Below are 27,541 nucleotides of genomic sequence, written 5' to 3' on the forward strand. Positions count from 1 at the left end.
AGGAAAAAGGCAAACGATAGGAAATCATTTCACTGAGAGAGAAGACCAACATCAGAGCACAGCAGTCCTCTCTAAAGATGCAGCCATGAATGGAGTCCCTATATTCATCTGATCTTAAGGATTTGCAGAGTAATTTTCTGGGGGATCTTGTGAGTTAGCACTGACCCTGTGAGGGCAGAGATGGCACAAGCTAGATCTATCACAAGATGAAATCAGAGAAGAAAATTGGATAATGTAAATATCAGAGTATAGGAAATTCTCCTTTTAAGAAAAATAAAGAAGACAGAACCTGCTGACTCCAGAAGAGGAAAAAGCTGTCAAAACTGCAGAACTTCCTGCATGGGGGGAAATAGTGTTCCCCGGAAATCACGTCCACCTGGAACCTGTGAATGTGACCTTATTTGGAAACAGGGCTTTGTGGATGTTTTGAAGTTAAGATGAGGTCATGCTGGAATAGAATGGGGCTGAAATTTGATGCAATTGGTGTTCTTAGAAGAGGAGGGAGCTTTGGGGAGAGACACACATAAGGAAGACGGCCAAGTTACACATCTAGAAGCCAAGGAAAGCCACGGACTGCCAGCAACCGACAGAAAGGAGAAAACCTAAGACAAGACCCTTCTCGAGAACCTTTGAAAGGGCGGCCCAGCTGACGTCTAGATTTTGGACTTCTAGACTCCAGAACTATGAAAGAATACACTTCTGTTGTTTTGAGCTACCAAGTTGTGGTCTTTTGTTACAATCACCCCAGGAAGTGAGGATGCATGTCTCCTTTGGGCTGTAGATCTCACATGGTGGAAGGGGTGAGGGAGCTCCCTGGACTCTAACCCCAATTCTGAGGGCTTTACCCTCATGGCCTAGTCACCCACCAATGCCCCACTCCTAATACCATCACATTAGGAGTTAGGTTTCAACACTTGACTGTTTTTTTTTTTGTCTTTTCTAGGGCCACACCTGAGGCATATGGAAGTTCCCAGGCAAGGGGTCAAATCAGAGCTACAGCTGCTGGCCTGCACCACAGCCACAGCAACGCCAGATCTGAGCTGCATCTGTGACCTACACCACAGCTCATGGCAACGCCGGATCCTTAACCCACTGAGCGAGGCCAGGGATCAAACCCGCAACCTCATGGTTCCTCGTTGGATTCATTAACCACTGAGCCATGACGGGAACTCCTTCAACACATGAATTTTGAGGGGACACCAGCATTCAGACTCAGCAAAGTCTACTGCTGAGAAAACTAGAGACACACTCAGGCCAGGTGTCATGTTAGGAGAAATAGTCAAGAGTTTAAGGTGCGTTTAGGAAGTTTGTCTTCCATAAGGATGTCACCCCAGCCACGGATTTTGTGATAATCATTTTGGCTAACTGTATTCCACACAGCAATAGATATGGAGTGGAGGTATCTCTTTTCAAAGGTAGAGGCTTAAAAAAAAAAAGCGTGCAAGAATTAAGGTCATAGCATGAAGTCAATGACTTGGAAAACAGATACAAGGAGTTCAAAAATCAATGCTGTCCATAGTTACAAAATGACTTCTAAATTACTATATGTCATATTAATATTCAATATTAAGATTACCATGGCCATCAGACTCTCTATGTCCTGAATCTGAATATTGAAGTGTTTCACCATAGTACACCATTAAAGAGACATGACCCCAATGTACCCATATTTTAGGACTTTTCACACAATATAAAAAGTAATTTCCTATATATGAAAGGATGAAAATATTTCATTTTGACCGAGAGAAGTATAGTCGATCTTGTCATCTTTTCATTTTGATTAACCATATCCTTTTTCATTCTAATCGACTCATTGCAATCAAGTTAAAAAATGGTTTCCCATTAGAAATTCTTCGCTTACACTCAGGAGAAATTAACCAATCATTCTCTTTCTCCCTTAGACATTTTTAAAATCATGGACGATTACTGAACAAATAGAGATGTATAGCTATAGATGTAAATATATATCTTCCAATGAAATGAGACCAAGGCAGTCAGACTAATTTCCCCTAAAGAAGCAGTTTTGGGTAAGACTACGAAGAGCTGCTTCATGAAATCCTCCAAACAGGCAGACAGAGGAAATGGGTTCTCTTTATGTGATGTCCCAGTTCAACACTCGTACTTCTAGTTAAAAGTATTCATTCTAATCCTATTTTCCTTCCATTTCATTCCTGGGGCACACAGCGCTTTTGCAGGGAAAAGCTCTTTGGCCCCTCCCCCCCAGGCTCTGCATCACTTGCCCTCACCCATCTGATCCCTTCTCTCACCTTTCCCCAAACCCCAACCTTTCTTCCACAGCAATGCTGCTTCATATCAACCAACAGACAAATGGCCGCAGCCCCATGCCAATGGCCAGGTATCCTCTGACTCTCCAAGCCTGAGCCATGAGATCACTTCCGTGGTTATAATACCAGGGCCCTCACAGCACAAATGCTGTGGACATCCAGCCAGCCCAGGTCCCCTCTGGCTGGAATCCTAAGTTGCTGAATTCCCAAGCACTCCAATCAATCCTCATCATTCACCTGGTCAAACCAGTCAATGATCAGGGTAGCTATCCTTTGCTTTGGTATAATGTCTATCTCTCTCTCTCTCTCTCTCTCTCTCTCTCTTTTTCTTTTGAGGGCCATACCTGCAGCATATGGAAGTTCCCAGGCTAGGGGTCCAATCGGAGCTGCAGCTGCCAGCCTACACCACAGCCACAGTAAGGCCAGATCTAAGCCACATCTGCAACCCACGCTACAGCTTAACCCACCAGATCCTTAACCCACTGAGGGAGGCCAGGGATCAAACCCACATCCTCATGGACACTAGTTGGGTTCATAACCCGCTGAGCCACAACAGGACCTCCTAGTAGTAACTTCTCTTGTAAGCTACTTTGCATAACTCAACCATGGTAACAGATCAGCCGATCTCTGTGGTCTATTCCAGCTCAAAGTATACGATTACATCAACCAACTATATGTACCAACTCCAGAGGAAGGACTCTTAATTAATGAATAAAGCAAATATTGTGTTAAAGGACAGACAAGCAATATCAGATTTTTGAATAAGCTGTTTACTAGGTAATGTGCTTAACCCCATCACTGTGATGGAAACGTGAAGAAGGAATGAACTGTGCAGTTTAGTGGGAAGACCTTGGAAAGGGATCATTATTTACTGGGGAGAGACGGCATATATTCCTTTAAAAATACCCATTATCCTCAGGGGAAATTTAGTTGTTAAATTACCTCCTATAAGCTCTGAACTTTTCTGCACTGCAATAGCTTTAATGTTTTTTGTTTGTTTGTTTTTTCCATTTTGGGCCACCCTGCGGCATACGGAACCCCCAGGCCAGGGATCAGAAATGAATCCCAGTCTCGACCTAAGCTGCAGCTGTGGCAAGGCTGGATCCTTAACCCACGGTGCCAGGCTGGGGATTGAACCTGCATCCCGGTGCTGCAGATACCTCCAAACCTGGTGAGTCACAGCAAGCGCTCCTAAATTTTTTTCTTTTTTTCAATGAAAAATTGTGGGGAAAAATTATTTAGGCAGAGTGCAGCTGTGTAAAACACACGCCCGGGTGTTTGACACCACATGCTTTTTTTTTTTTTTTTTTTTTTTTTTTTTTTTCTGTCTTTTGTCTTTTTAGGGCTTCACCCACAGCACATGGAGGTTCCCAGGTTAGGGGTTGAATTGGAGCTACAGCTGCCAGCCCATGCCACAGCCACAGCATCGCAGGGTCCGAAGCCGCGTCTACGATCCACACCACAGCTCTCGGCAATGCTGGATCCTTAACCCACTGAGCGGGGCCAGGGATCTAACCTGAGTCCTCGTGGATACTAGTCGGGTTGGTTAACCACTGAGCCACGACGGGAATTCCTGACACCACATGCTTGCTTGTGTGGCTTTATTCCATCATTCGTCCAGTTTGAGGAAGTCACTTGACTTCTCTAAGACTCCTTCCTCAGTTTTCTTATCCATAGTATGGGGGTGATAATGCTTATTTCAGAGAATTATTAAGAGGAGACAAAAGATAGTTTTAAAGTGTTAACCAAAAGTCCCAGCATCTGGTAAAAAGATAACATCAATTTTTCAAAAATTAGGAGTTCCTGTCGTGGCACAGTGGTTAACAAATCCGACTAGGAACCATGAGGTTGCGGGTTCGATTCCTGGCCTCGCTCAGTGGGTTAAGGAACTGGCCTTGCCATGAACTGTGGTGTAGCTTGCAGACTCGGCTAGGATCCCGCATTGCTGTGGCTCTGGTGTAGGCCGGTGACTACAGCTCTGATTAGACCCCTAGCCTGGGAACCTCCATATGCTGTGGGAAGCGGCCCTAGAAAAGGCAAAAAGACAAAAAAAAAATTTTTTTTTCAAAAATTATAACATCAACATTTTAAAATAATTACTTGGTCAGTAATAGTAAAAACAATTTATTATTTATCAGGGTACCAAGCATTTAAATCCTATTTTCATTCACTTTTTATATGGCAACATAGCTTTATATTTACCATCATCAATGTCTTAAAATAAATTTTAAATTACCTTTAGGTAGTAAAAAAATCTATGTCATTTAGCCTGGAAGTAGTCTGTAATTATAACAAGAAGAAGAAAAAAAATTAGGGACAAAGTATATCCATATCCATACTTATGGAGAGAATATGGAATCAGATGAAATCTTCTAGAATGTGGTTATTATCCTACACCAGAGATTCATTCTTGGTTTCGTGAGTCAGTGCCACGGAAGGCTAGCATTAGTTTCCCTGAATATACAGCATCATATGCATAAAACAAGTCCCTGAACACAGACTGCTAGAGTAAGTATGGCAATATTTACATAAATGCTCAAAACGAGAAGTCTCTGGGGACAAAAATTAATGTTCTCCACCGAATATCACGTTTGTTCTGTTGGTTTAGTCATCTGGGGTGGCTACGAAATTTGAAACTGAAAAAAAAAAAATGCGTGGTTTCTTTTTTCATGTTGTACAGAAAAGTGTGGAATCCCCTGGAAAGTATGTGCAGTGTCTATCAGGGTATTGTTGCCAAGGAACCAGAACACAAACAGAAGATTCAAGAAAGCCCTTCTTTTGGCCCAAATCTCAAGGGCTATTACAGTTGTGCCATATATGATTTAAGAAGGTCATAGTTGTTTGAGGGGTTTTTTTCTTTTTCCTTTTTATAACTGTTTCAAAGAGGAGCAATGGAAATAGAGCTCAAAGTTCTCAAACAGTAGCGACGTGGGTACTGGGATGCGAGACTCCTAAAAGGTCACCTCCGGTTACCAGACTCAGAACCAACATTAAATGAAGGTCAACCGTGTGTATATCTATTTTCTGCTGTTGTCAAGGAAGCAAATAATGTCAGGATTTAGCCTTTCCACTCATTCTGAAATGTCTACATAGGTTTAATGCCGCCTTGATTACCAGGTCCTTGCTGGAAAAGATGTGAAACCAAGGCAAAAAAAAAAAAAAAAAAAAAAAAAAGGCAGCATGATTTTCTTAGTAAGTTATCATGCCGATTTTTACCAATGTGAATTGTGAATTGATATATAAGCAGATTTTTAAAAATGAGCATCATCTCTTAAGAACCGCTTTGCAATAAATAAAAAAAAAAAAAAGCCCTTAAGGGAGAATTTGCTATACATCAAAATCAGACGCAGTATCATACACAAGTCTGTGCTTTCGTTCTACCTGAAGATGCTATTCGCTTTCAGTCTCCAGGCTTAAACATTTTCTAAGAGTAACACAAAGACGAAAGTTCAAAATATCAAAGAGGCTGAAGCGGCCAGCGTAAGCAGGACAGGGTATAGCATGTACAGATGCGAAAGAAAGCTTAGGCAACAGGGAGGGAAATAACTTTGAAATTAAACAGAACTCATGTTTCTTACAAGCTTTTCTTTCACTTGAATTTATACCCAAACCGAACAGCCTTTTATTTCAATTTCTACCCATGCTGAACAAAATTTCTTTCTTTTATATCCCATTACATAATAAAACCCTCACAGGCGTCTATGTCTTTTTCCAAGAGCTTGCTTACAGGTTGACTGAACAGAACGACCCCTTCTCGGCCGCAGATGAGGCTGCTTCAGAGGCAGAGTGGAAGAGACACTGCACCCCTTCTTCTCTGGGATCTATCATCGCCTGGCAGGAAGTGACACTCTGAGAGCAATTCGTCACCGGCAGAGGGAACGGTCTCTGCCTGAGACGAGGGCCAGCCAGCGTGATTCACGTCCTGGCCTCACGAGCGTGCCCCTCGATCTTTGCTGACCACAATTCCAACGCCACTTTCACTGTGAGCATCCAACCTCCAGATTGTGGTGCATGTGCTGAACAGGGCTCAAGAGGGACCATGGGAAATGAAATCCAAGGGCTGGTGATGGCTCCCATCAACTGGCCGCTGACAACATGTCCTGCCTCCACGTCTATCCTCCCCTTAGCTCAGTATTTCTCCATGATTTGTTCACTTTCACCCTGCTCAGGAGGCATTTTTTTTTTTTTTTGGTCTTTTTAGGGCCACACTCACAGCATATGGAGGTTCCCAGGCTAGGGGGTCTAATCAGAGCTACAGCTGCTGGTCTACGCCACAGCCACAGCAACGCCAGATCCAAACCGTGTCTGCGACCTACACCACAGCTCACGGCAACACTGGCATCCTTAACCCACTGTGTGAGGCCAAGGATTGAACCTGTGTCCTCGTGGATGTTAGATTAGTTTCCTCTGAGCCACTGAGCCATCATGGGGAACTCCTAAGGAGGTTTTTTGAATATTTCTCCCCAACTGTTCAAAAAACGTAACATCACAGATATACTCTGTATCTCTGATGGACTCTCTTCATCTGTGCTTTAAACATAAAGCATAAGCTAATTCCACCCTCCCAGGAAACAATATTCAGGCCCTTGGGGTTGGTGCTGAGAATATGGGTCCTTGCCAAAATACTCGCCCATTGAAAAACTTGGGCCCACTCATCCTGAGCCTCCCTGCTTCTACTTAGAAATGTCCTTCTATCCCAGACAGTGGGCTGATTGTTGTTTATTCTTTAAAACTCAGTGCAAGTATCAAGGCAACCTGGAGGGCCTCTCAGGCTCCCCAAGGCTGGCCTGAGTCTCCCACATGCCCCCAGGGCATCAGGGACTGTGGATAGTACACGCGGGTTACTGTCTACCCTACGACATCAAGGAAGTCAAGGAGGCGATCTCCTTCTTCTCCATTAAGGGCTGAATGGTGCCTCCCCCCAGGGTTTACACACCAAAGCTCTGACCCCCAGTACCACAGGACGAGACTGTCTTTGGATGTACGGCCATCACAGAGGGGATGAAGTCAAAATAAGGCTCCCAAGGTGGACCTTGATCCAACCTGCCTGGCCTCCTGACATGAAGAGGAAATCAGGACACAAATAGAGACATCAGTATGGCCCACAGAGACGAGGCCGTGGGAGAGCATGGCAAGAAGGCGGCTGTCTGCAAGCCAGACAGAGAGGCCTCAGGAGAAACCAACCCTGCCCTGCCGACACCTTCACCTTGGACGCCCAGCCTCCAGAAATGTGAGAAATAAATGTCTGCTGTTTAGAGCACCCAATCTGTGGTATTTCTCTTACGGAGGCTTGAGCAACAAATACACCGTCTTCTATAAACACCACACTCAGAAGCTGGTTGCGAATAAATATATGCTGGATGGTTGGTTGAGGAAGGAAAACATGTCCTCCATAAATTCCTGCTTACAGAGCTGCCCTCCCCCTCCCCCCCGCCACCCCCTGGGGAGTCAGGATCACATTTACACAATTGCAAAGTGTTCCCTGGTCTGCAGGGAGTACCACAGGGCCCTCACAGGGCCTGGTCTACAGCCCTCACACCTGAGGCAGACTCCCCAGCACTCCACAGAAAGCCGCTGGATGATGGAATTACACCAGAGAAAACCTCGTTCTCCAAGGGTGAACCTCTCAGGAACCCTAGCACACATCCTCCAAGTTACAAAAAGAATCACAAGGATAAATGCGAAGGAATTCCCCTGAAAGACCAACCATAACAAAGACTATTGAAAGGCCCAGGGGAGGGAAAGAATGGAGGGAAACATCACTGACCTCCAGGGGGGCCTTGGCAGGGCTCTAAAAATACATTTTTGAGTAGTTCTGTTCGTGACTCAGCTATAATGAACTCTAGGATCCATGAGGATGCGGGTTCCACCCCTGGCCTCACTCGGTGGGTTAAGGATCCAGCATTGCCATGAGCTGTGGTGTAGGTCACAGATGCAGCTGGGATCCCACGTGGCTGTGGCTGTGGCTGTGGCTGTGGCTTAAGCTGATGGCTGCAACTCCAATTCAGCCCCTAGCCTGGGAACCTCCATATGCCTCAGGTGCAGCCCTAAAAAGCCAAAAAAAAAATCCCCAATGTTTTTTTAGAAGCGCCTTGATGCAGTGCTGCCCATCCCCAGGTGGTCAGGAAGGTGCTGGCTGGCGTTCACGTGGAGCCAGCCGCGCAGGCTCTGGATACAGTGTTTATAAATCCCAAGCCGATTTCTGAAAGCCCCTCCAGGCTTGAGAAATCTCGTTAATCGCTGAAAAGATGATAAAATGGAAGCAGGCCCTATTCAAGAGGCTGATGTCATCTCTCTTCCCAAAGACAAGGCCACCGTCTCCTTTGTGAAAGCCCTGGGTGACATCACCTCCCAGTCCCTGCACTTCGCCCTTCCTCTGCCTCTGTTCGCTCAGGGGCTTTCTCCCTTTGCAAATGTCACTCTTTCACTGACAAAGCTCCTTGACCTTGTCTGTGCACTGGATTCGTTGCCCCCTTACTCCCCCCCACACCCCCCCACCTGGAGGGATGACGATAAGAGGCAAGGGGTGCTCGCAGCTGGCCGGGAGGCCCCTATTCACAGGCTTGCAGAAAGTTCTATATTCCCTTCAGCAACCCAGACAGAGGCCCCCGAGGCCGAATTCAGCCCCTGGACAATGCTGTCAGCGCTGAATACCGTCAACCATTTAGCCAGGCGGGGCAACTGTGGCCAGTTCTTTCTTTCCAGACTGGGGTTCTCTTTGATGGCTGCATAAAGGCAAGGCAGTGTGGTGTAATCTCACATCCACGGCGCCACTTTCAAGATGGGTCCACAAAGAAAGCCCGATTGTCCATCCATCTTCTCAAGGCAAATAGAAGATCTGTGTGGGCCACACAGAGGCATGTTTTGTGAGCGGGTTTATTTATTAATTGGCGACATGGAGGAAGTGCCTGGGGATTCTTCCTCAGCGGCATTGCGCAGGAAACGATGCCACTGCGGATTCTGAAGGGCTCTGGGGAGTTCTCACTGAGTGATTTGGAAGAGAGGGGGAGGGGAGAGGGGCCTGAAGTGAGATGCAATTCTAGTGAGAGGAGGCCAAGGGTTGAAAGGTGCTTGCACCGGCACGGCGAGGACGAGCAGCTTCCCAACCAGCATCAGGCTAGGGATCCGGGACCCTGGCACTGGAGGTCTGAAGAGTTTGTGCTAAGACAATCTTTTTGAGTTGCAGACACAGACACACGTGCACACACAAACACCCTCAGGGCTCTCTCTATTGTACTTTAAAGTTGAGACTAATTTTTTCATGTATTTTGCATCTTGTATTTGTTTTGGGTTTATGTGCATTTTGTATTTCATTGTGTATTTGAACCCTACAACACGCCATGTGGCTTCGAGGCTTCCAAATCCTACTCAAAACTCATGCAACGTGGATGGACCTAGGGATGATCATCCTAAGTGAAGTTAGACAGTAAAAGACAAAGGATATCACTTATACGTGGAATCTTAAATAAAGGATGCAAATGAACTTAAGTGCAGAACAGAAACAGACTCACAGACTTTGAAAAGCTTATGGTTACCAAAGGGGACAGGTGGGGAGGTGGGGCGGTGGGGTGGTGGGGAGGTGGGGAGGTGGGGGGGTGAGGTGGGGGTGGGGGTGGGGGTGGGGGTGGGGGAATGGACTGGGGGTGTGGGATTGGCATCTGCACACTGTGGTCTATGGAATAACTGGCCAACGGGGACCTGCTGTAGAGCACAGAGAACTCTACCCAATATTCTGTCATCATCTCCGTGGGAAAAGAATCTGAGAGAGGACAGATCTGTGTCCATGTAGAAATGAATCACTGTGTTGTACAGCAGAAATTGTCGCAACGTGGTAAATCAACTCTACTTCAAGAAAACAATAAAATAAAATAGAAAAAAACCTCATTTCTCTGTAAGTCAGAGAAAGATAAATACTCTATGCTATTGCTTATATGTGGAATCTAAAAAATACAACAAACTACAAAAATACAAAAAAGAAGCAGATTCACTGTTACAGAGAACAAACTCGTGGCTACCAGAGATGGGGTGGGGAAGAGCCATAGGGGGCGGTGGGAAGGACAACCTCTTAGGGGTAAGAGAGGGCCGTGGATGTACTGGACAACACGAGGAATATAGCCCACATTTTATAATAACTATAAATGGAGTGTACCCTTTAAAAATTGTATAAAAATAAAATTTTCTTAAATGACAAGGAAAAAAAAAGAACTGAAACTAACATTTTATTTCAAGTAAATATGGTTAGATGTGCCTTATTTGATTTTTTTCTGTCCATACATGATACTTCAAGGTCACAAATGCCTCAGAGCTCAAGGTCTGGAGACTCTCCCAAATAAAGATGCATGGAAAGAAAAAAGCTCTCATTTCTCTGAAATCTGAAAGATTTACAGGAAAGAAAGGGTATGACCCCTATCCTTGCCTGAGCCCAAATGGCGAGGGACCCAAACACCACTGCCCCCTTGGAAACTGGTCCCTCAGGCTCACCCTGCTCCCTCCCTCCCCAGAGAAGATACCTTCTACTAGGAATTCTCTTCCTTTGCCTCTCTGCTTACTTATCGCCTGCTTATTCTTAGATTTTCATTCAAACGTCCCATTGTCATGCAGGACTGCTCCCCCCATCCAGGTCAAACCTCCTTCCTGAGCTCCCTGACACTTACCAGGCTTTGATTTTACATTGATTTTGGTGCTGATGTGCTTGATGGCTGCTTCTCCCAATCGCCTGTAAGCTCCAGGAGCGTAGGAACCAGGCCTGTGGGTAGGAGTCACACACTGTCCCCAGCCCTAGCACAGCACCTGGCCCCAGACAGCTCCTTAATATCTGTGCCAGGAGCACACGGGTGACTGAGAAATTGGATTGCGGTCTTCAGTTTACCAACAATGGATAAGAAGGGAGGCGACCTCTTCCTTTGAAGACCACTTCTCTGATCCTTGTCTTTTCTGCTGGCCCCTCTTCTCAGGCTCCCTCAGGTTAAAGACAGTACAAACCCTGCCTGCTTGCAGCCTTGCATAACTATAGTCTATAAGAATTCATTTTGCACAGCTCAGGCCGCTAACAGCTGCTTTCCAAATGGTTCTTCCCAAGGACGACTGATATCTAGTGGGCAGCAGAGAGGTTTTAAGTGTTCAGTTCTGGTTCTCTTTGGCAAAATGTTCGCTGGACACCTCTGCTCCCAGGCTGAGCAAGTTTTCAGCAACTGGGAGTAAGTTTAGAAATAGTAAACAGGAAAAGAGAACAGACAGAGGGTGGCTTTGACTCTCTCAAGTGAGGATGGATTCCAAATGGAACTGGAAGAGAAAAATGTTCCCAGCTAAAAACTCAGAGCTCTCAGCAGGGGAGTCAGGCATGTCTAGCATGTTGGCTGGAGGACCCCAGGGACCCAGGCATCCAGTCTGGCCAGTCACAGCCGGGAAGTCAGACTCCTTCATGTGGCCTTGGGCTAGTATGGCTACAGCAGCCTGGAGGGCAGAGGCGGCGGCCCCAGAGGTGGAGGATATCACCAGCGAAATAAATCACTGCTCTTAAGTTACTCGATTCTAGCTGCCTGGCAGCATTCCTTACAGAGTTTTTGGAAATTAGCAACAGTCAAGGTCACAGTGCAGACCGGCGGGGTCCTGTTTCTGCAGGCTGGAACTCAGGCGTGGCTTCTCTTGAAAACTCCCAGGCCATTCTGATATGGATAAGGGCCAGAGGGACCACTTGCCTAGGTCCTGAGCCTCAGCCTCCTGGTTGGCCTTTCTTCCTTTGCACTCTCTGCCTCAGTGTCAGTGGGCTACGATTTTTGATTTTACATCGATTTTGGTGCTTGATGGCTGCTTCTCCCAATCGCCTGTAAGCTCCAGGAGCGTAGGAACCAGGCCTGTGGTTTCTTAGAGACCAAAGAGGAGTGAGCTCTCAAAGCATGATCCTCAGAGGCTTACTGGCAGCATCCCCTGGGAGCTCTTCTGAAGTGCAGATTCTTGGTCCTACCTCAGCCCTCAACTCCCTTCCCCCCACATCAGAAGCAGCAATTTATTTATTTATTTTTTTTTTGCCATTTTTTAGTGCCATGCCTGAGGCATATGGAAATTCCCAGGCCAGGGGTCAAATCAGAGTTGCAATTGCCAGCCTACACCACATCTACAGCAACGTGGGATCTGAGCTGCATTTGCGACCTATACCACAGCTCATGGCAACGCTGGGATCCTTAACCCACTGAGCCAGGCCAGGGATCAAACCCATGTCCTCATGGATACTAGTCAGACTCGTTACCGCTGAGCTACGATGGGAACTCCCAGAAGCTGCATTTTAACAAGATCTCCAGAGACACACGCGCACATGAATGTTTGGGTAACACTGTCCTGGAAAATACCCCTCACCCTTGAAAATCTGGGTCATGTCCCAAGATTTAATTCTAGGTCTTTTCCCACAGCCTCTAGTTCTCTTAGAATTGGGTCATTTCTGAATCACAGGATATAGAGATGCGCTGTACTCCAGAGAGGAATCAATCCAGTCCCTTCATTTAAGACATCCATCAACTGCCATTCCAAGGTTCAATCTACCTACTTGATTAAAAGGACAATCCAGACCTTCTACCAGCATAGCTGTCATTGCTCATATACTTTGGGAATTCACAATCTGCATTTCAAGCTATAAAGAGCTGTAGATCACCACTGAATAGTTTTAAATGCTAAAAAAAAAACCCCCTATACTTGGAGTTCCCGTCATGGCTCTGCCAGGAACAAACCCAACTAGTGTCCATGAAGATGCGGGTTCGATCCCTGGCCTCACTCAGTGGGTTAAGGATCCAGCGTTGCTGTGAGTTATGGTATAGGTTGCAGACATGGCTCAGATCTTGCATTGCTTAAGATGGTGGCTACAGCTCTGGTTCGACCCCTACCCTGGGAACCTCCATAAGCTGCGGATGTGGCCCTAAAAAGACCAAAAAAAAAAAAAAAAAACACGAAAAACAAACAAATCATACTTATATTTTCACAAAATACACTCAGTCTCCTGGACCCTTCAGGTCTGTACAGCACTGAGATGCAGGTAATAAATGTGCTATGATGTTAAAAGCCCTCAACACACACATGTGCTCAGCCCTAACTGTGACATCAGGACCACAGCTGCAGGTGCCTGCATAGGATTCTGGGTTTAAAAAGGCAACCCCACTTCTTTTTCAAATTGACTGAATCACACCAGGGAGCCCCAAGCCCTTGCCTGAAAGCTGCTTCTAGAGGATTCAGGGAGACTGTACTTTTCAGGTCTAGATCATGCTAAGAGAGTGGTTCTCCAACTTCACTCACCAGGGAGACTAGTTAAGACGCAGATTATCAGGCTTCCCCTCAGAGTGTGTGATTCCATAGGGTGGGGCCTGAGAACGTGCATTTCTCACAAATTCCATGTCATGCTGATGTGGCTTTGGGGGATGGTGACTTCTGTTTGTTTGTTTGGCCGCCCTCGGCATATGGAGTTCCCGGGACCAGGGATCAGATCTGAACCTCAGCTGCAACCTACACCACAGCTCCAGGCACTCAGGATCCTTAACCCACTCTGCCATGGCCAGGGATAGAACCTGCGCCTCTGTGCTTCAGAGACACCACTGATCCCCTCGCACCATGGCAGGAACTCTGGAAATCACACTTTAAGAACCACTGCCCTTGGGCCCTCTCCCTTTAGACGGACGGGGCCACCTGAGGTCAGTCTAGACGTTTCAGAGCCTGTGTTTAAAGTCAATTTTCATCTTCAGAGGAATGATGGTCCCCTCTTGCTTTCTGACCTCCACAGTCTCTCAGGGGCACCTCCTGAGAGGCATGCATGGCCAGCATGGCAATCATGACCCCCATCCCTGGCTTAGTGCAGCAGTAGCTCAGGCTTTCTGCTCAGGCTCCGCCTGTCGCCCAATGCTCACCCTTCCTCTTCTCACTCTGACTGGCTCTCAGTCTTTCCTTTCTCACCGCATCAGTCCTCTGCTCAACAGGCAGGGGGCAGGGTAAGTCTTAAATCTCCTCCTACCCACTCCACCGGACAGACTCCAGCCCACCCTGCAATCTTCTTGCAACGCCCAGGTACAGGTCTTCGCCCGCAGAAATATGGCTCTGCTCCCTTTTTTCTCTTAGGCGATTTACTGCTACAACTCCTGAAGCAGTTACCCCAATCCTGTCCATGTGAACCTCACTTCCTGCCTCAGCCCTAACAGGACTCAACTCTCCCAAGACCACCAACGTCAGTAAACCTTCCAAGCCCTGGTACTGGATTACCACCTCGCCATTCCAGATGCCACTATTTGTGGATGCCATTGTCTCCAAATACAGAATTGCACTGGGATCGGCTCTTGGGCAAACAGCAATCACCGAGTATGACTGTGATCAGCACGGGGCTTACCGTGGACGAGCCACTGCATCTGAAACCCTCGCTCTCCTTGGCCAACCCCGTCGGTGTGGAACAGCACTTGAAGCCTGGAGCCTGTGGTGCTCCCGGATGGTGGAATGACTGCTCCACAGAAGCGCCCCATCCGCTGTGGGCCATCGTAGAGCTGAAACCAGAGAGAGAGAGAGAGAGAGAGAGACGTCCCCATGTGAAAACTTCACGGGCTTTGTCGGATGGAGAAGGCCAAGTTCACTCCCTCAGCAAAAGCTGTCCCTTGGTTCAAAAGTTGAGGGTCAATCTACCAACATGGATTGAGGACAGGAATTAAGATTAGGTAATTACATCCTGAGAGAGGTCCACTCCAAATATAATCCAGGTACAGACGAAGGAAAAGGGGCCAAGTCAGATGGGGTCACATATTAAGCACACAAAAGAGATGCTCAGTGAATAACGGTATTATTATTATATGCTATACATTTAAAAAATACATAACAATGGTAATCAATTAGACATTTGAGAAAGCTATGAAAGAACACAAAAAGTATTCCCACTGAAGATGACCCCTGTTAATATTTTGTTAATACCAGAAGTTTCCCTTGCCAACATTTTTTTTTTTAAATCTGTGTGTATATGTAAATATACATGTGTCTGCAGGGGTATATACGTGTGTATCGATTTGGGCTACACGTGTAATTGTGTTCTCTGCTTTTCACGGAGCATGTCACTAAACGGTCTATGTAAACATACTTAATGGCAGCATAAAATACTACTCATATACTATATTTACATTACAATTCTCTTGTTCACTAAGGATATTTCTAATTTGGAGCCAGTAAATATAAATCTTTGTTGGATATTTTAAATTTCTCCCAGGAAAGATTCCTATAAGGGGAAGGCTCTGGAGACATACTATTACATTTCTTACTAGATGATAGTTTATTTCAATTTATTCTCCCATCAGCTGTTGCCGGAAATATTCCTTGTAGTGGAGCTTTGGTAATCATGAATGCTATTATTGTTAAGGTTGGTGATAACAGTGAAAAATAGCTCTCTTTTTTAACTGTCTTAATTTGTTATTTTGAGGTTGAAGTTTTCTTCATGTTTATTGGATGTTTCTATTTCTTCTCTTGGAACTTTTCTGCAAGGGGTCTTTGCCCATTTTTCCCACTGAGGTATTTATACCTCCTGCCATGCACCGTTTAATCTGCCTCATTTAATAATTTCATCAGAGGAGTTCCTGTCCTGGTGCAGTGGTTAACGAATCTGACTAGGAACCATGAGGTTGTGGGTTCGATTCCTGGCCTTGCTCAGTGGGTTAAGGATCCGGTGTTGCCATGAGCTGTGGTGTAGGTCGCAGATGCAGCTCGGATCCCGCGTTGCTGTGGCTGTGGTGTAGGCCGACAGCTACAGCTCTGATTAGACCCCTAGCCTGGGAACCTCCATATGCCACAGGAGCGACCCAAGAAAAGGCAAAAAGACAAAAATAATAATAATAATAATTTCATCAGATGTACGTCTCCAAACTGAAAAAATAAACCTCCTTGCCCTATATCTTCAACTGGGAATAATAATGATCATCCAGGGATCCTTCTTCATCACTTGGGTCAATGTCTTTCTCTTAATCCCCTAACATCCACTTTAAATGCTCTGTTCTAGATACCTTGGGGCACACACGTAAGAATGTATACGTCTGTGTTTGTGTATGTCTGTATGTAAATTATGATCTGGATTCAATAAATTCCAAACTGACCACATTATTTTTATTTACTGAAATGTTAGGGGAGAAAACACGGTCGGCAACATATTGCTTTGAGCGTGGAAAACCGTATAATCAAATCCTGCAAAGCCCCTCCATGGAGGTGCCCTTAACCCCTGTAGCCAGCCATTAATCAGTTTTCCTTTGAAACTCCTCAGCTTTTTATTTGTCCTTCTTTGTGGAAATGGCCACATTCTGGTTATAGGCATGTGCGTCTGTCTTTCCTGCTGCTGATGGTTTTCCTTAGAGCCTAGACCACCTCTTACATTCCCTCCCTGCCTGGTGTAGGGCATCTTCCAGGGCAGAGTCCAAAAGCATCCACAATGAAGGAACACAACAGCACCCCGGCGCCCCCGCCCCACCCTGCACGCCCCCCCACCCCACCACCAACAACTGCATTTTTTTCTCATGGGACTTCATTGGCATTGTTACTTGAACCCTACACAGATATGCATTAGGGGTTTCTCCTCCTAAATGTCAGCATGCTCCTTTCTGGCAACAAGGGTCTGGATCCTTTGTAGCCACTCTGCAGAAGGGGGGACCTGGCAAGGTCTAGTCCAAGGTCATAATAAATAGCAGATTTCTAAATCTGGGCTATCTCAGAGTTCCTGCTGTGGCTCAGCAGGTTACAAACCTGACTGGTATCCTGGAGGATGTGAGTTTGATCCCTGCTCTCAGTGGATTAAGGATCCAGCGTTACTGCAAGCTGTGGTTGTAAGTTACAGACAAGACTTGGATCCCGCATGGCTGTGGCTGTGGCATAGGCTGGCAGCTGCAGCTCCAATTTGACCCCTAGCCTGGGAACTTCCATATGTCACGGGTGAGGCCCTAAAAAAAAAAAAAAGCAAAAATAATAATAGATAAATAGATAAATAAACAAACAAATAAATAAATTTGGTCTGTCTCACCGAGTTCACTAAACTTGCTGCTTATCAAACATTCATGCTTGTGTGATGTGGGGGATGGTCAGCTGAGATTTAAGAAAAGAAACTCAGGAGTTCCCGTTGTGGCTCAGTGGGTTATGAACCCAACTAGTATCCATGAGGACACGGGTTCGATCCCTGGCCCGCCTCAATGGGTTAAAGATCCAGCGTTGCTGTGAGCTGTGATGTAGGTCACAGATGAGGTTCAGATCTGGCGTTGCTGTGGCTGTGGTGTAGGCCAGCAGCTGCAGCTCCAATTCAACCCCTACGCTGGGAACTTCCATGTGCTGCAGGCTCGGGCCCTAGCAAATAGCAAAAAAAAAAAAAAAAAAGAGAGAAACTCAGAAGTCCATTACATCCCTTAGCTTTAAGTGCTAAACCTAAGCACTTAGATGAGGCTTATTTTTCAGGCTTATCCCTTTAGTTTCCTTTTAATAATTGTTTAAATACTGCTACTTTGAATACGTAAATTTATTATCAAGTTTCTAATATTCTAGATGGTTGACAGAAGACATAACAAGCGAGCAAAAATAAGAGAAAGAAAACAGCTGCATAAAAAGAAGAGGGAACCACAACAGCCTTCACTCCCTTCTCTGGCCCCGCCATCCACTGCAGGGGATGGAGGTGAGGGAGGAGGTGGTGTTGCAATCTGTTTATTTCTAAACTACTGCCCTACTGCAGGGTTATTTATCTCAGCCACAGAGTTTTCATTAAACCAAGTACATGAATTCCAATTCAAAACTAATTAATACAAAAATAAACCCACTGTTCCCAGGCCAAGGCATAATAAGCAAAAAACAAAAAAACAAAACCCCCCCACTCTCCTGTTTTCCACTCCAAAAGGCTCCTTTTTAACTTTGGATTGTAGTGCACTGGCCAAAACTTTAATTATTTCATCTTTATCCAATGAAACATAAGGAACGATTTCTCTAGAACCACAATCACTCTAAGCTTCGTGGATCTTCAGAAACTTCAGGTAGCGACATTCTGAGGAAATGTATTCTAGATTCTGCACAAAGTCAAAAGCACGATAGGATTTCTGCCTCCGAGCTCAGCAAGGTTAAGAAATGACATTTTCACATGACTTGGAGGGGATTTTTTTTTTCCTTCCTTCCGGATGGGATTACTTCATCCAAGGAGAGCCCCTGAATCCCAGTGGTCCTTAAATAGCACATTGTGAACAGAATGGGGGGCGGGGGCCAAGGGAGGGGGCTTGGGGGGAAACACTGATGAATAGTAATCCCTTTCTTTTTGCTTTTGGAGGGAAGAGAAGGACTCACTGACATAAACATCAAAGACACACTGATGAGAATAACTATAGTGTCAAATACATTAATGAATTAATTACTATGGAACACCTCTTTACCAAAAAAAAAAAAAAAAAAAAAAAAGCCGAAACAAACCATACCTCCAATTTTATGTCTTTTTAGAGTTTACACTTAATTAAATCGAGGAGTTTTGTGTATATTCACACAGATGGCTAACGTCACCTCGACAATTCATTCCCCGCGTAAATTTACCACACAAAAAAGGAACAGTCATTTTTCAAAGTACACAAACACTGGTTACCATAGAAACCAGTGGGTGCCTGCTGCTCCTGATTCTGTTTTCAGAGCAGAATCTTAACCGCAGGACATTCCAGCTGTGACTCACTGGGGACTGCAAGCGAGCACAGTGACTTGGCCCTACAAAGGGTACAATGTCCCCTGCGTTTAGAAAGCCTGGAGATTTACTAGGTCTGAACAATCTTGGAGGCTGAAATTGAGTCCATATACAGAAAACTAGTGGAAATTAAAAAAAGATTGAGGTTCTTACTTTGACTATCCAGATCTAATTTGTATAACTGTGTTTAGAGGTTTAGGTTTTGTTTGTTTGTTTGTTTTTGTCTTTTTAGGGCTGCACTTGTGGCATACGTTAGTTCCCAGGCTAGAGGCTGAATCAGAGCTGTAGCCGCTGGCCTACACCACAGCCACAGCAACACCAGATCTGGGCTGTGTCTGCAACCTACACCATAGCTCACGGCAACGCCAGATCCTTAACCCACTGAGCCAGGCCAGGGATCAAACCTCTGTCCTCATGGATGCTAGTCAGATTCTTTTCTGCTGAGCCACGATCAGAACTCCCTGGGGTTGGGTTTTTTTTTTTTAATTATTTATTAAATACTCAAAATGCTGCTTACATTTTCAAGTTGGCCATTAAATGTATCTTCCTATGTGCCTATGTGCGTGTGTGTATAGACCAAAGGTCTTATGTAGAATCTTTTCAGCCATTGTCTTAAAGAGATGTTTCATTTAAGATTTTGGTGTTTTAGATCCTCCACCCCCACGCCACCCTGAAATATTTCAACCACTCTTAAGACACTCAAAGAGGAAGGAAATCTCTTGCCTAAGCCACATTTACCAATTTCTATCTACTTCCTTTGCTTGGGTTTGATAACTTGGTGCCTGTGCAGTTGATTAGACTATTAGAGATTTCAGACTACAGTTGAAAAGTGAAATGATCCATCCAATAGTAAGGACCCATACATACAAAATGGAAAATAAAAAACAAGGATATATCACTGACAGTGCAATTTTTGTAAGGGTTTTGTAGGTACTTTATGCATCATGGGAACTCAAGTCTGGAGAAACCCAGAGTCAGCCAATATGTAACCTTTTCCCTTGGTGGGAATCAACTTAAATGAACCACCAAGAACTCTCAGAACAAAAAGGAGCTTTTCAAGTGTCTCTCTGTTGCAAAATTGTTTTATGATCTTGAAAATTTGTGATTGTAATGAATGAAAGTATAATTGTTTCCTTTCTGAACTGGGGATGCATAGATTGATTTCTCTCCTAAATGAATTGTAGAGTCACGGTGAGTAACAACTAAAACTCAGCCCTTTCTATTTGGGGTTGGCATCTAATTCATACTTTGCCTTTTTTTTTTAGGGCTGCGCCTGTGGCATATGAAAATTCCCAAGCTAGGGGGTCAAAGTAGAGCTGCAGCTGCAGGCCTACGCCACAGGCACAGCAACGTTGGGTCTGAGCCTAGTCTGTGACCTCCACCACAGCTCACAGCAATGCCAGATCCTTAACCCACTGAGCAAGGCCAGGGATTGAACCCAAGTCCTCATGGATACTAGTTGGGTTTGTCACTGCTGCACAACAGGAACTTCCTAATTCATACTTTTCTAAGTACCGTTTTTATTTGCAATTTCTGCAGAAGAAAAAAGTTTTAATAATTGATTAAAGAGAGTCCATTAAATCAAGAGTTTCTTTGGGATGATCATTTAAATATGGAGAAACTTTTGGAAAGAAAAATAGGGCCCGTTTCCTATTACAAGTCTTTAAAAATTCCAACAAAACTTCATACTTTAGAGTTTAAGACATAATGGAAATGATTCATCTGCTGTGAGGGAGAATTCTAGGTGTGGTAGAGAATCCCCTGATATTTGTGAAGAACAAAAAATCTGATCAATGTAAAGAAAATAGTTAAATTTCTGAGAACTATACTCCACGAGTTCACAGAATGGCTTTTCAAAGTCACTGTCACCAATAGAAGATTCTCTTTTGATTGGGAGCAGGAAAGTCATTTTATTACAGGAGCATATCAGAGTTTAGAGTATATTCAGTGTGGTCAGTGATAGGCTCTTAGATTCAAAGTCCCTTCTGAGCTCCTACATTTGCTTAGAATACAATCTTGTGAAAATGTCTTAACCTCCATAAGCTCAAATTTCTTTCTGAACTTGGCATCTTAATGGTACTTATAAAGTTATTATGTTTAGCAAATAAGACACGCTACACAAGCTGAATGTGAGTTCTGGCGTAGGGAAAGTGCCCAAAACGTGATTCTAACTCGTGGTCAGAGGCAAAGGGAACCAATGCTGTTTCCAAAGAAACCACCCCAGAAATAGCTTGGGGAGAAAAAATGTGATGGGTAGAGAGAACTCGAACTGACTCACGGAGAACATTTCTCAGAAATCATCCCTGGTGGACCAGACGCGGAAGCACCGAATCAATGAACCACTTCTAAGGAGCTGGCAGCCAGCAAGGGCGGTGTTGCTATGACAACCTGGTTTTGTGTGTTGATGAGCCCACTCCTGACGTGTGGGGTGCAGAGCGCAGTGCAGATCAGACGGCAAGGGAGACTGTTAGCGTAGAGTGTGTGTCTGGGTGGAGGGAGACGGTGGGTGACAACAGGGCTGGTGGCAAAGAGGGTGCTGGGAAATCTGTCAAGGCTGCTTGGGGAGTGGATCAGGGAGAGGCCATACTAAGCAAAGCAGCTCTGCCCACTGCCTGTGTTTCTTCCTGAGGCAGCCTCCTCCCTGCTTTCTGTCCCGCCAGCCTGCAGCTCTAGCTGCAGAGGAGTAGGGATTGGTGAATTCTTGGAGCACCTCTTCGGATTATTTTCCCCACCCGGAAAAACAGCTCTACTGGGATCTATGGGAGCGGCCTCATCAGAACAGTTATTGAGAACATTGTTGCTGAAGTTTACACACAAATCTCCCGGATACACTTGGCACTTGAAGGTTACTTTCAATTTGAGGGGCTTTGAAATGTTCCTGCAACAACAGGAAAAACGGCCAGGCGGGATTCATAGAGTGGGTGAAAGGCTCCCACCGGGTATGAGAAACGCTGGGGTGATAAAACCATAATCAACTTCTTGGAGGTAAATTAGGCAGATGTTTAGAGGAAAGCGAACAAGCAGAGCAGGGAGGACTCTAGAGGGCTGGGGATCCCAGGGAGGGGAGGGCTGCTCCATTAGACACGCACAGGCACAATGCTGGACCTAGAGGCACACATCCCCCCCCAAGGCACAGGGGAGGCCACGCTGCCTGCCTTGTGCTGCCTGCGGGGTGGGGCAGGAAACAGGAGGTACCCATCTAAAATTAAACAATTCCTCACAATGCTGGGCTTTGCATGAGGCCAGGAAACCAGCTTGAAAAACTGCATTCTGAATTCCTTTGGGGCACTCTGAATCAGAGGTTGGTCTCAAACGCAGACCCTGTGGCTTCCTTTCCACGTGGTGGCTGCTTGCTGTCCCCTCTTAATGGTGCACTGATATTTATTTCTACTCTCTACATATTACTTATTTTAGAAGCCACAAAGGCTGCTTGGGGGATATATATATATATATTTTTTTTGAATTATTGTCTAATCATGAATCTGTGCAAAGATTTAACTATGAAGATGTTTATCTCAGCACTCTTTACTATAGTAGACTTTTGAAAAGATTCTCTACAAGAATTGGTGGCTGTATTATGATGATGGGATATCCAATGTTACAAATGCCTGTGGTGTAATAAATAACAAAGAGTAACATTCACAAGCTATTGTTACATGTAGAAAAGTCATTATAGGAGTTTCCATTGTGGCTCAGGGGGTTAAGAACCCGACTTTGTCCATAAGAATGAGGGTTCGATCCCTGGCCTAGCTCAGTGGGTTAAGGATCTGGCATTGCCACAAGCTGCGGGGTAGGTCGCAGATGTGGCTCGGATCCAGTGTTGCTATGGCTGTGGTGTAGGCTAGCCTCTGCAGCTCTGATTCAACCACTAGCCCGCCTAGCCTGGGAACTTTCATATGTTGCAGGTGAGGCCATAAAAAAGAAAAAGGAAAAAAAAAAGTCATTGTAGAGTAGTAGGTACAATATCATCCCCTGAGAACACTCAAATAAAATAAATATATAGGGAAAGACTACAGGAAATAAATACCACCAAATATTATTAGTAGTGATGTAATTTAGGTTATTTTTATTTTATCTATTTTTTTCTACATTTTCCAAATTGCCTGCAAGGACTGTATTCCTGTGTAATCAGACGGGTTTATTTTTAAAGTATTATCTTTGGGGATTTATTAACATAGCAATGTAGCTGTGCCCTGGTAAAATGTTTTTCCAGTCTCAGCATTCCATACCCTTGTAGGTTCTCAGACATCCAGCTGGTCTACTAAAAATATTATACTGTCTGGCTCCATAATCATTTTTATGTATCTCAAGATTATCCATGAAAATTAGCCCATTAAAATGTTATTATGTAAAGGAATCTCCTCCAGCATTAATTTAAACCGTATTTTGTCCCCAATGCTCCTTTATTTTATCATAACTGGGTTTTTATTATTAATTAGACTAGTGCTTTATTAAAAAATAATTCCTTCAGATGTTCAGGGACGAAAGAGTTCTTACCAACATAAGTTTTGATAGTCACTGATGGACCACTAAGTGCCTAATTCCCTCCCTAGAGGTAAGTGAAATGCTTTGAAAGCCAAGCATATTCTCCCCTGTGTGTACACGAACCACAGCCTTCCCTCTGCCAGCTCTACCACTACAGTGAAGCAATACCCAGTTTAAAAAATTATTCTGCCTCCTATAAGCCTTGCCATCTGCTACAGATGGGCTTAGAAGCAGGAAGGAATTTATTGGACAACATGAAATCCTAGAACCTGGAGCTGGAAGGGAGGAGAGCACTGCCATAGCCTTCCCCAACCAGGGGAGAGGGAAAGAAGCCTGTTCAATACACAAGTAAAGGTAAGAACTGAAGGGCAAAGATGTCATTTTTGAAAAAAGTTCTCAAATGGGGGTTCCCTTCATGGCTCAGTGGTTAATGAACCTGACTAGTATCCATGAGGATGTGGGTTCGATTCCTGGCCTCGATAAATGGGTTAAGGATCCAGTGTTGTCGTGAGCTGTGGTGCAGGTCACAGACGTGGCTCGGATCCTGAGTGGCTGTGGCTGTGGCTGGCAGGTATAGCTCTGATTCAATGACCCCTAGTCTGGGAACTTTCAAGTGCCATGGGTATGTCCCTAAAAATACAAAAAAAAAAAAAAAAAAAAAGAAAAGAAAAGAAAAGAAAAAAGCTCTGAAATGTTGCAAGCAGAAATCGTTTCCATTGTTTAAAAAAAAAAAAAAAAGGCAGTCAATCAGTATTAACCAAAAATCCAAGACAATAACTCCTCATTTTTTAATTTGGCATACTGATCAAGGCTCATGCCTACCCTGTGCCTGTTGGATGGTGGGACAGACCTCGCATGCACATGATGCCTGTGGCCTGGGGAACTAGGCGAGGACCGCCCAGAAAGGAAGTAAGATAGAGCAATGTCAAGTTTGGAACATCTAATGCAATTTTTACCGGCTTATGAGTGCTGTGGAAATTATCAGTAGGTTTGATAATTACTCATCCTGATCCTGTCCTTCATGTTTGAGAGGAGAGTGAGAGGGGAAACACACAGTTTCTTCTGAATCTGAGAGCAATGACTCTCTTTTGAAGGCTGCTGTGTTTGCCTCATTAACTGTAGCAAATTAATTTGACTTCATGAAAATTCTTCATTGTGAGGAATGGTGAGAAAAGATCGGCATTTTCCATGAGGAAAGGGATTTTGAGCACACTGAGATAAACATCACTCCTTTTAATTTTTTTGTAACAAAAAAAAAAAATCATGTTTACTTGGGTAAACTTGGAGTCTTAAAATTCCTACAAAATGCTTCTTCTTACACTTAATGACACCACAAAGTACTTGGCTTAATTAACCAATGGCTATACTTCATCCCAAACTCCTTTGGAATCTAGATCATGCTTCATCCAATGCCAGATTGACATCCAGTGGGGAGACATCAACTGAACTGTTTGGTATACTGTTTTCACTTTTTATGCCTGGTTTTGAATAGCAGTTGTCCTGAGAATTGAAATAGCTTATCTCTGAATTCTAAGCAAAATGCCAGCCATCCTAGAAGCAAACTTCCTCTGACAGACAGTTCTAGGAAAGCCTGACTCATCTGCCCAGGAAGTGTTTGAGGAGATGCCATGATAATGAGAGTCAGCGCAGACCCACTGCTGCTAAGACAGTGAATCTCATCTGCTTCTCTGCATCTCCCCAATATCTGCCATAGTATGGATACTTTTATTTAATCTTATAACAACTTTATGAGTAGGTGTAAGAATTCTTTGTATCTAGACATATGGATGGCCGGTAGGCACATGAAAAAAATGCTCAACATCACCAATTATCAGTGAAATACAAATCAAAACCACAATGACTTGCTACCTCATACCAGTCAGAATGGCCATCATTCATAAGTCTACAAAAAACAAATGCTGGAGAGGAAGTAAGAGAAAGGGGAATCCTCCTACACTGTTGGTGGGAATGTAAATTGGCACAACCACTATGGAAAACAGCATGGGGGTTCCTCAGAAAACTAAATATAGAGCTACCACATGATTCAGCAATGCCACTCCTGGGCATATATCTGGACAAAACTACAATTCAAAAAGATATATGCATCCATATGTTCACAGCAGCACTATTTACAATAGCCAAGACTTTGAAGCAAACTAAATGTCCATTGACAGATAAATGGATTAAGATGTGGTACATATACACAATGGAATACTACGCAGCCATAAAAAGAATGAAATAATGCCATTTGCAGCAACATGGATGGGACTAGAGATTCTCATACTAAGTGAAGTAAGTCTGAAAGAGAAAGACAGATGCCATATGATATCACTTATATGTAGAATCTAAAATGTGGCACAAACAAACCTATCTACAAAACAGAAACAGACTCAGAGACATAGAGAACAGACTTGTGTTTGCTGAGAGGGAGGGAGTGGGGAGCAGGATGGACGGGGAGTTTGGGGTTAGTAGATGCAAACTATGCCATTTAGAATGGATAAGCAATGAGGTCCTGCTGCACAGCACAGGGAACTATCCAATCCCTTTGATGGACAGAACATGATGGAAGATAATATAAGAAAGGAAGTGTATATAAATGTATGACTGGGTCACTCTGCTGTACAGCAGAAATTGACACAACACTGTAAATAAACTATACTTGAATTAAAAAATTTTTACAAAGAATCCCTTCTATCTAATACATGAGGAAACTGAGGAAGCAAGAGGTTTAACTTTGCCAAGGTCACACCTGATGAGAAGGATCCAAGCTTTGAACCTAGTGGACTCCAGAGTCTGCATTCTAGTTAGAAAGATGGGAACAGGACCCTGTGTCTGTCATCACCTGGCAGCTTGGTCATGAAGACAGGATTGTTGCTAATCTGAGGCGCAGTTGCCCTATCTGTGCAATGAGCACAAAAATACCCAACTGCTGGACTATCCTGAAGATAAGCAGGTGTCTACAGCAGGGCCTAGCATATAATAGACGTCAATATTTTATAATTCTCAAAACTGACTTCTGAAATGTGAAGAACTTTCTAATCTCTCATGAACTTGAAAGTTTTGCTTCTTTGTATGAGAATAAAAATGGAAGAAAACTTGGAAAACTTCTCTAGAATATCATTTCCCTAAGAATGTTCTGTGGATTATAAATGTGCAATAGATGTTAATTAGCCAGAATTCTGGGCAAAGATGAATCTATCTGGAATGTTGCCTTTGGCATCCCCCCAACGAGGGAGCCCCTCCAGCTCTCCTAGTTGGACCCTTGCACGCAGTGCTATTAGGCTGTATCCTGGCGTCTGTCCTTCCTTCCTGTGTTACCACCTCCACCCCATTCAATGACTCTGTCCAGTTCTGTTGATTCTGCCTCCTAGGTGCTCTCGAATCCTTTTGCGACACTCTCCCTCCACAGCCATGTGGATATCTGGCCGTCCCGCTCACCTGGATGGCAGCCCTCCTCTTACTGGGTCTCCACAGCTTCGCTGACCCCCGTTAATTTATTCTTGAAGCCGGAATGTTCTCCAAAGTGCCCAGTCCAATACGCCATCTCTCCGCTCACCGTCTTGAAAGACCTCCCGTCGCTCTTTGGGGGCGGGGCGGGGGGGGGGCTGAAACTCGGCACATGCGCACAAGGCCCTCCCGCAGGTGCCCACGCCACCTGGGGGCTCCACGCTGGTCGACGCCTCACCTTGTCCTTCCAGTCGTGACAGAGGTGTTTTCCTCTGGGTCCTCCTCTCAACTAAGCCTCAACCTTGGCCCGTAAAAAGCGAAGCCTCAGCACAAAGCACAAATGATTGCGTCCACTCCTTCCCCCCAAATTAAGACTTAAACCCACACTAACATAGTTTCAAGCAGCTCGAGGTCACCTACCCAGGAGGACCCAGAGGTGCCTGCCTGAAGGTATGTACCCTTTGTTCCTGCCAGCAACAGGGGTAAGTCCCACCCCCGCCCCCTTTCCTTGAGTGAGACCTACAAAGGGCTTACAGTTGTGAGTCCTTCCTTGTCCTTTCGAGATGAATGTGTTTCTGATATAACGCATAAGGGTCTCTCTCAAGGATCAGAAAACCAACCGTTCCTTTGAAACAAAACC

At 44.7% G+C, this 27,541-nt stretch overlaps 1 protein-coding gene across 1 annotated transcript in view; it reads right to left on the reverse strand.

The window, feature by feature from the left end:
* The window catches only part of CUBN (cubilin), a 311,762-nt gene that overhangs the window by 183,872 nt on the left and 100,349 nt on the right, over positions 1–27,541 (reverse strand). The window contains 1 exon segment of the mRNA XM_021064811.1: positions 14,644–14,794. Within this exon segment, the coding sequence (XP_020920470.1) occupies positions 14,644–14,794 (151 nt within the window).

The sequence above is a fragment of the Sus scrofa genome, chromosome 10 (genome assembly GCF_000003025.6).
Source record: "Sus scrofa isolate TJ Tabasco breed Duroc chromosome 10, Sscrofa11.1, whole genome shotgun sequence".
NCBI classification, from domain to species: Eukaryota; Metazoa; Chordata; class Mammalia; order Artiodactyla; family Suidae; genus Sus; species Sus scrofa.